The sequence below is a fragment of the Grammomys surdaster genome, unplaced genomic scaffold, assembly GCF_004785775.1.
Source record: "Grammomys surdaster isolate TR1022 unplaced genomic scaffold, NIH_TR_1.0 364, whole genome shotgun sequence".
Lineage (NCBI taxonomy): Eukaryota > Metazoa > Chordata > Mammalia > Rodentia > Muridae > Grammomys > Grammomys surdaster.
The window spans coordinates 844143-854075 of record NW_021604783.1 but is presented as its reverse complement, the minus strand read 5'-3'; the positions used below and the strand labels follow the sequence as shown (position 1 = coordinate 854075).

The 9933-nt window shown below is 42.3% G+C and overlaps 1 protein-coding gene across 1 annotated transcript in view; it reads right to left on the bottom strand.

Moving 5' to 3' along the window:
- Positions 1 to 2873: 2873 nt before the first annotated feature.
- The window catches only part of LOC114631754 (myosin-2-like), a 25910-nt gene continuing 18850 nt past the window's right edge, over positions 2874 to 9933 (bottom strand). Inside the window, 13 exon segments of the mRNA XM_028780150.1 lie at positions 2874 to 3152; positions 5215 to 5310; positions 5403 to 5507; positions 5591 to 5761; positions 5840 to 5965; positions 6518 to 6721; positions 6806 to 7114; positions 7270 to 7394; positions 7494 to 7659; positions 7740 to 7923; positions 8547 to 8743; positions 8876 to 8994; positions 9894 to 9933. Coding sequence (XP_028635983.1) covers positions 3000 to 3152; positions 5215 to 5310; positions 5403 to 5507; positions 5591 to 5761; positions 5840 to 5965; positions 6518 to 6721; positions 6806 to 7114; positions 7270 to 7394; positions 7494 to 7659; positions 7740 to 7923; positions 8547 to 8743; positions 8876 to 8994; positions 9894 to 9933 — 1995 coding nt within the window. The 3' untranslated portion in view covers positions 2874 to 2999.

Genomic DNA, 9933 nt, shown 5'->3' with positions numbered 1-9933 from the left:
TACCTTTAGGGATACAACTTCGACCGTGGGTCTGAACTGTAATTGAAAAAAATAAAAGCAAATGCTTTCTGATTAAAAGCTAGTGACTCCCAATAAGAGCACAGTTCTTATCTGAGGGAACCAGGAAATGACTGGGAAGACCACAACATCTAATTACAATTGCTACAGAGTAACTTAGTGCTTCACTGGAAGGACTGCCAGGGCCAGCAGGAGCCAGGATGTGTGGCATGCACACCAGCAGCCAGGCATCCCTTCCCGTCCACACAGAGCCCTGTCCTCACACACTCTTACCTTGAAGCTTTATGAGGAAAGACAAGTCATTCTCATTCCAAGGGGTACTTTTATAGGATCAAATATGGAAAACACGTAACCTCCTCCTCTTTCTTAAAACATATTTGGCAAAATGTGTTTTTGGCAAGGAAGGTCTCCAAGCCTAATTCCCTTCATATTAAGGATGTTTGGATATAATTAGAAATATTCCCTCTCACATTGGGTTAAGTATATGAATCAATCTCCTATAAATAATTTGAGTTGTTGGTGATAGGAAAACGATCCGTCCTTGGAATAATGTAAGGTGTTGTTTCAAAGACTGCTGAGTTCTGGAATCCGTGCACTTTGTTGCCTGGAGTTCTTCTGTTTCACCGAGTGCCCTCTGGGAAGGCTCTTCAGCTGCCACACAATTGCAATATTAAACCAAGGAAACTTTCTGCTTCTCAGTGTCGCTGCAACAACAGTTGCTTCCTCCCAAGAAGATGGGATTTTTTTTTTTTTTTTACAATTCATTGTCCCTTTGGAAGGATGCTTCAAAGCTTAATTTTATAATCTGGTTGATGAAGAACAGCCAAAGAAAGACAGCTGCTTTTGTTTCCTCCAGTCTGTCACCTCTGACTCACTGTCAAATCATCCCCTTCCCACCTCTGACCTACCCTCAAGCCGTTCCCTAGCCACACGCACATTCTCTCATTAAAAACAAATGAACAAACAAACAAACAACCTCAAGTTACTTGTGAAACCCCATTTCCGCTACAAAAATGGATGTGAGGAAATATTAAAAATGGGATTTCTGTCTACAAGTGCCAGTGAATATGACTTCTCCAACAGCCACGGTGGTATATATTTAAATTTTCACTTACAAATAACACCTGAACATTGTTTCCTACTTTAGCTTGTGTTTGCTTTGCTGTCTGAATGGCCTTGAATCTTCTCTCATAGCAAACGCTGCATGACTGAGACTGAGCCCCCAGGGTCTTGTTTTGCAAGTTGCCATGTGTGAAACTAAGTATCTAGAGATGTGGATGGTGATGGTCATATGATTTCATTACTGCGAGCGACTCTATGATCCACATTCCTCATCCTTCTAACAAAGCAACCAAGCTCAAAGAAGAGAGGAGAATCTCCTCTTAGAGGAGAGCCACACAGTGGTTTAGACTCTGGGCTAATTGATCTGTAGCCTAGCACTCTAGATGGTGACGCTCTATCTAAAGCGGATTAAAGGCATCAGGAAGGGTATTGAAGAACTTTGCAACCACCAGGAGCTTTCCTAGGCAACTATTAGCTGCTCTGCTCCCTCAGGTACATCACTTTGCTTCTTAGGTATCTGTTTCTCTATTGGGACTAACAGTTCTCAGAGCAAATGTTTTCATAATTCTCTGAATAGGATTTGATGGAAATTTTAAGATGGACTATGGTTCTACTGGGGGTTGGAGGAGACTTTTTAGAGAGGAAAAAGCAAGGCTTTGGTTTGTTGTTCTTGTTACTACCAAGTTATAAGATACTTAAGCATTGACGGGTGGTATGTGTGTGGGGGGGTGGGGGGATGAAAGAAGAGCCACTACAGTGAGAAGAGAAATCTTGTGCTCTTCCCCGAGACCAGTGCAAACCAGCTTACCTGGGAAGTTGTCTCCACATGGCTTGATTGAAATCAGTCTCAGAGTTGCCACTTAAGCCAAAACCTTAAACTAAGACAATTTTCTTTGGCTCATTTGGGAAGTTAGCTTTTACCAGGTACTGTCGAGGAAGACTGGTTTTGACTATGCATCAAAGGTGTCTCCAGTTCTAAAATGTTCATCTTCTAGTAAAATGTCTCAATAATTTAGATAGCTACCACATCTTTATATATAGTTGTTTCTGGTATCTTCATATTGTATTTATAAACATATATAAGTGCATATGCATATATATATGTAACCTGCTTTGAGATTCTTGGTCTGGTCTCTTAGTCATTGACTCTATTCATACAATTATACAGGAGGCTAAAAAAATGTGAAAAGTAGGTGCATAACTTATTATACCAAATTATAACATATAAAATAGTCTTTTCTATGTGTTCAGATTTGATAGGCATCCTACAGCTTTCATTAAAAGAAGCATTATTTCCAATTGATGATGCAGATTAGCCATCGTGTATACTATGAGTAAATTCATGGTATTAAAATTAGTATTAAAAAGAGCTTTCATAAACTAATGAAGAATACTTGGTGCTTGTTTTCTTTATGCAGTTATTAAATGTGGGAAATTAATGACACAGTTAATATGAATTATCTCTGTAGAAATATACTTAGAACTATTCTTTGTCTAGACCTAAAAATTCAGGTTTATGTTATGGGAGGTAGAAGCTTCCTGGGATTTGACAATATGATGATACCAGGAACAACTAGGAATAAATAGAAATGACTTCCAGAGTTATGTTCATCAGAACAGGCTGTCTTGGTAAGTGACACCTTTATCAACTTAAACTATTCCAATAAACCAAAGATGCTTGTGAAGATGTGTGTGTTTCTGAGTTGCAGGTGGGATGTGATTATCATTGAAGATGTCTCAAACTTTGACACTGCTTTAGGAAGGTGACAAAAGACAGGGCCAGCCCAAGGATATTGCTTGCAAAAGAACTTGGGCTCTTTATTTCCTTACAACAGGATGGAATAGAATTACACAGGGGCATGACCAAAGGCTTCACATTTTGTGCCTCTCTTCAGTCATTCCACAGCATCAGGGCTGCCTTACTCTTCACTTATGATTTTGGTGTGAACCTCCCGGCTCTTCACCCGCAGCTTGTTGACCTGCGACTCAGCGATGTCAGCCCGCTCCTCAGCTTCCTCCAGCTCGTGCTGGATCTTGCGGAATTTGGATAGATTTGTGTTGGATTGTTCCTCCTGAGAATAAAGATGAAATTATATTTAACCCATGCTGTAATCTTTCTAAGCTCTGTAGACTGGCAGAAACAGAGCTTGGTATGTCTATAGACATAAAATCTGATCCTTTCCAAGATTCTTGCTTACCACTGAAACTGTTTTGTGATTAGAGATTGGTGTCTCAAAATTATCAAATCACAAATTTTGCAAACAAAATATCTTTTTGTAAGAATCTTATTTGGGTGTGTATGTCTGTGTATGTATGTATGTATGTATGTATGTATGTATGTATGTATTCATGTGTATATGCAGAGCCTCTTGATGAACAGAAGAGGGTGCTGGACTTCCTGAAGCTACAGTTGAATGTTGTTGTTAGCTGTTGTTAGAATGGGTGCTGGGAACCAAACTCAGATCCTCTGGAAGAGCCACAAGTACTCTTAATGGCTGAACCATCTCTCCATCCCCAACGGCCAAATTATCTGAATGGATATATGCCAGGAATAAAACAAAGAAGAAAAAAGATCAGAGGATCAAGAATATTAAAAAAGGGTCAGGTGGTTAATGCTTGCTCTTAGGTGATGACAGTTAAATTAGTTATTCCTCATCATAGTAAGCAAGATTTCATGATCATTTTAAAACATGAAAATGCCCATCGAATTTAACCACAGACTATTTTGACACAAAATGATTATTTCCTCTGCTTTTGATAATAACAATTGTTTTGACAGATTCTCCAATCAGGCATCTTTACATTGTGGGGTTCAAGCCTATTTACTCACTGATAGACAAGTCCTTCAGATAAGTACAGGTTTTCCCTTTAGTCATGTGTCCCCGCTGTGACTGCAGTCAGGGATAAGGCTGCTGTCACTTCTTTCCCCTGTCCTCCCTTGGACGGGTTTTGGTATGAGGGCTATGCGAGCTTTGTAATGTGAATTGGAAAGCTTTGCCTCTTTCCCATGCTCTTGAACTGCTTACATAGCTGGGGATTATCTGTTCCTTGAAATTTTGACAGACCTATCTGGACCTGGGTCCTTTGCAACAGTAATCCTCAAGTAACTTTTTAGCCCAGTTTGGGGGGAAAAATGTTTCTTTGCTTCCTCAGCTCTTTGAACTGTTTTACACATGACACTAAAAACACTGCTCTATGTGCAAGTCATTTCTCCCTTTATACTCCTGTGGTGCTATTTGTATTGTCTTTAGTTTCTTCATTAAACTAACTATAAATGTATTTGCTCCATTAATTCCCCAGAAGTCATCAGGTATTACTACAATGTCATGTTACAAAGTAATATACTCTAATCGATTCATTTCCTGCTTCATTGGGTTATTGGTATTAATTTCTAGATTAGATATAAATGTATTCATTTATTTTTAATTTTGACTCATGCTAAAAGGCTATAAACCCATTGCTTTATAAGGCGTTATTAACCCTCTAAACAATTTTGGCTGCATTCCATATATTTGTAAAAGTCACATCTTCCTTTTAATATTGTTTATACTAAATGATGATCTAGTAGTCATTCTTTTCCAGTATGTATTTTATCCTGAGTTATATTTACTTTTTATTTTATATTTTATATGTGTAGATATTTTATCTGGATGTATGTCTGCAGACCACTTGTTTTTCTGGTATGGAGGGCAAAAGAGAGTGTCAGATTTCCTGGTTGTAGATGCTGGGAATTGAACTCAGGTCCCCTGGAAGAGTAGCCAGCATTCTTAACCGCTGAGCCATCTCTCCAGTACCCAAGAGTTATTTTTAAGTTTGCTTGTTAACAGCTAGGTGTCTGGGGATTTCTGCTTATGTATCTCATCTCTGTATCACTTTGTCCCACCATAGCCTGGGAGAACAGCCTGAATAATTTCTGCTTTTATTTTTTTTTTTTTGAGGTTCCTTTGTAAGCTCGGGTTTTCCTTAAAATCAGTACTAGAAACAATATGTAAGAATCACAGAGATGTGTAAAGTACTGATGTACAGAATCTGTAGGATAAACATCTTCTTTACTAAATGAGGTAGTACAGTGAATTATTTAGTAGCTTTTCCCAATCCAAGGACTTCACTAATCTCTATTCTAAAGATACTCACAGCCTCTTCAGCTTGTCTCTTGTAAGATTTCACTTTTGCCTGGAGTTTATCCACCAAATCCTGAAGCCTGAGAATATTTTTTCGGTCTTCTTCTGTCTGCAAGATTATAAGAACCATAGGGCGTGCTATCACTGTGAGTGTCTCGCACACATCTGGAGGGCACTTAGCTGCTAAGGACCACTGCCTACCTGGTAAGTAAGCTCCTTCACTCGCCTCTCGTGTTTGCGCAGACCTTTGACGGCCTCAACATTCCGCTTCTGCTCACTCTCCACCTCACCTTCCAGTTCACGCACCTACAAAAAGGAAGACTCTGAAGAAATTTGATCCAATGAGGCACTGGAAACATACGGAAATGTACAAGCACAGGGATACCCACCCTGGCCTCCAGTTTCTGGATCTGTTTCTTGCCACCTTTCAGCGCCAGCTGCTCAGCCTCATCCAGACGCAGCTGTAGGTCCTTCACCGTCTGCTCCATGTTCTTCTTCATCCGCTCCAGGTGGGCACTGGTGTCCTGCTCCTTCTTCAGCTCCTCCGCCATCATGGCGGCCTTATTAGGAAACCAAGAAAGCTATTGAAATCAGTAGCTCCCACTGGTCACTGAGTGCAGAAATGTGACTCTACTCACGTCAGTGATGGCTTTCTTGGCCTTCTCTTCTGCATTGCGGGCTTCCTGGACGATGTCTTCCATCTCTCCCTGGATTTGGGAAATGTCTGTCTCCAGCTTCTTCTTGGTGTTGATGAGGCTGGTGTTCTGGTTAAAAATAAGTGTTACACTTTCTTATGCTATCAGAGTACTTAGTGGTAGTTATTTCTTGAAAATCATAAGATAAATAATTGTAAATGAAAGAAGCGCTCTTCAACATTAAAGACTTTTGTTATATATCACAACTATAAAGAGAAAAATTAGAGATTCTGAGGGATAGTCAGCACCTTCGCATGCATTAGAAGTAAGTGAAATAGCTTTATGATTTTATAATTGTCATTTAATAATCAGGCTGTCCATTCACATAAATAAAATTGCAATAGATGTTTGTAGCATGACATTTCTTCACAATAAAAAATGTCAATGTTGACAATAAGGATGACTAGATATACTGATACAGTAGAGTGTGGTCACCCATAAAATGCTCTAGAAGAGAATCAAAAACAATTGCTAAGATAAAACAGTGAGAGATTTCTCACTCTGTAACACAGTAAAATTTGGCAAAAGTTAAAATCTGGCTGTTATGTTAAAAAGGACAGGCTCTTATATTCTGAGATGCTTAAGTATTTACTGCAGGGAGGTGTTTGTGCAAAACCCCACCTGGGTGTGGAGGAGCTGCACACGCTCACTGGCATCCAGCAGCTCCTGCTCTGCAATCTTCCTGCTCCTCTCTGTCTGTTCCAGCGTGGCCCGCAGCTCTTCAATCTCAGCCTGCAGCAGGTTGGCTCTGCGCTCAACCATGGCCAGCTGCTCCTTCAGGTCCTCCTGGCCCCGGAGAGCATCATCCAGGTGCAGCTGAGTGTCCTGTGCAGTGAACAGTCATTGAGACACTGTGTCCTTGGGACAGGTCACACCACTCATCTGGCATTACCTCTTAGTGTTACCTACCTTGAGGATGCCCTGTGTGTTCCTGTAGTTTCTCAGGGCCTCGGCAGCCATGCGGTTCGAGTGGTTCAGCTGGATTTCCATCTCGTTGAGGTCTCCCTCCATCTTCTTCTTGATCCTGATGGCATCGTTCCTGCTCCTGATCTCAGCGTCCAGCGTGCTCTGCATGGACTCCACGACTCTAATGTGGTTTCTCTTCAGCTGGTCGATCTCCTCATCCTTCTCAGCAATCTTCCTGTCGATCTCAGACTTGACTTGGTTCAGCTCCAGCTGGATGCGCAGGATCTTTCCCTCCTCGTGCTCCAGAGATGCCTTAAGGACAGCAAGAGGCGACACTAGCAAACAAGGAACAAGCATGCTGCAGTGTTGCCACACACAGATGACTGTGTGCTGTGCCTGTTTATGCACCCTGTAGGTGGACTTAATTCTTCCTCGGTATGTTGGGTAACCATGCGCGCAGCCTGTACCTCTGCTTCCTCTAGCGCGGCCTGAAGTTCACACTTCTCTTGTTCGACTTGCTTCTTTATTTTCTCCAGTTCATGGATGCGCTTTCCTCCTTCTGCAATCTGCTCCGTGAGGTCAGAAATCTCCTCTGTTAATAGGGTGAAAAACAGGTAAGGGCGTGGTCAAGGCGTGACAGAAGAGAGTTCCCTCCAAGGCATGAGTACTGTTGAGAGAGAAAGGGCCTTACGCTGTAAGTTCTTATTCTCTCGCTTCAAGGTTTCTAGCTGATCCAGCGACTCCTCATAGGCGTTCTTCATCTTGAAGAGCTCAGTGCCCAGAGAGCGGGCCTCCTTCTGGGATGCCTCCAGCTCAGCGTGGGTTTCCTCATACTTCTGCTTCCACTCTGCCAGGATCTGGGAAACCAAGAGCAGTGAGCTGCTGTGGATGACAGAGAAAGGTGCACCAAACAGAGAGAGGATGCTTCGGGAATCACCTTGTCGAAGTTTCTCTGCTTCTTGTCTAGGGCAGCGCAGGCCGCGTTGGTCCTCTCCACGTCCAGCATGAGGTCCTCCACTTCATTCTGCAGCCGCTGCTTCGTCTTCTCCAGGGAAGCACACTTGGCGTTGACGGCTTCTACGTGCTCCTCAGCCGCCTGCAGGCGCTGAGCCAGCTTCTTCCTTGAAGATTACATAAAGTTTCAGGAAGAAGAAACCATATTAAAAATATGAACTATCACCACATTGAAGAGGATCGAAAACATCATATTGATGCTATTCATTCATTCAACAAGATTCACTAGGGTCCTCTTAGAACCAGACATCATTAATACACAGCAGTGAACAGGACAAATGTCACCAACTTCATGAAGCTCACAGACACGTGAGAGAAATCAACAACAGTCAAGTCTGAAATTGCTTAATAACACCCTTCAGATATTAATGCCGTGAAGGGTAATAAGAAGCAGTGATCTGTGGGTGAGAACTCTAGCTATTTCAGGAAGGTCTTGTTAAAAAAACAGAGTGAACTAGTGAGAGACCTACAGAGACTGTTGTGTACAAATGGAACAGCCAGTGCAGAGGCAACAATGAGCTTGGGGCATTTGGCAAAGAGCAACGGGCTCTGGAAATAGCAATTATTTATTATTCTTTGTTACCTTAACTGGATTTTAAGTCAGCAGGTCAGGGATATTTTATTTGGGGAGTATTATGATAGTCTAGAATTCTAGACAGAAGCTAGTCTACAATGACGTGACTTGAATACTAAAAGCTTTCTACACATTCTTTCCCAAATGTGCACATACTTGGCCTCCTCCAGCTCCTCTGTGCGCTGGATGGCATCCGTCTCATATTTGGTCCTCCACTGGGCCACCTCGCTGTTGGCCTTGGACAGTGCCCTCTGCAGCTCAGCCTTAGATTCCTGCTCCTCCTCATACTGTTCCCGAAGTAGGTCACAGTCATGGCGGGAGGACTGCAGGGCGTGGGCCAGCGCGTTCTTGGCCTGTGAAGATGGTCACACCTTCATTGTACTAGATATTTAAATACTTAGTACCCTTAAAGCTGGTGGAACTGGCTCCTTCCAGGGTCCACTCATGGAACAAACTGTGGTGATCAGCCTTAGATTAATAATCACCTTTACTTCCTCTTCAAGCTGCCTCTTTAGCTCCTCAATCTGTTGAGTAAAGGCTTGCTTCCCCCTTGATAACTGAGATACCAGTGCTTCCTTCTCATCAAGCTGTCGGGAAAATTCACCTGGCAAACGGAAGAAACAGCACTACTGTTCTCTAGGTAAAGAACAAATTCTGAAACCCATTTTAGAAATAAATGTAGCTCTCAGCACCCCAGGTTGAGAGTTCAGATGATTAAATTATCTACTGACATTTTCAGACTCTGTGCAAAATCTCTAGGTTTTCTAATAATACTTGCGTAGCAACCCAGAGGAATAAATACAGTGTAAACTCCTTTTCTCTCCTCATAGTGAAGTCTTATTTAAATGACATTATACAAAACCTAGTGTTGACTGTCTAAATGAGGATCTAAACTACCTGCTTCCACAGATGCGTGTGTGTGTGTGTGTGTGTGTGTGTGTCTGTGTGTGTGCTACAGTATTCATGTGAAAGGTGACAACTCTTTGGAGTTCTCTTCTCCTACTTTCTGTGGGTTCTAGAGTTGGAATTCAACACCCCAGGCCTGTGAGGTGTTGCCCAGTGAGTCATCTTGAGGACCCTTCAAAGACAATTGAGGGATGGGCCTGTACATTGCTTCATTCAAAGATTTAGTTCATGCTGACATAAGCAAAAGGATCTGAAGGGCTGGGGACACAACTTCAAAGAAGGCTACTTGCTTGGCATGTGTGAGGCCCTGGGTTTGATCCCCTGAGCTACAAAATAGCAATGGCAACAACAAAAGATGTGAGCTCAGACAGAAACCCTGGAATCATGCTGGAGTATCTCCTGATTCCAGTACCTCCTGTGTGGATAAATCCTCAAGGCCTTTCTGAATCAGAGCTTGAACTAGTCATGACTTTGGATGTAGGCTGAGCCTGAGCCTTCTGGTGAATCACCGGTACCCTTAGTTGCTCACATCAGCAGCTCATTTCTTCTTAACTACCTCATCTCTATGCTCAGACAGCGTTGAAGATGGAGAATTACCTGATTCGGTCTGCAGGCGTCCTCTCTGGGTGGTGAGGTC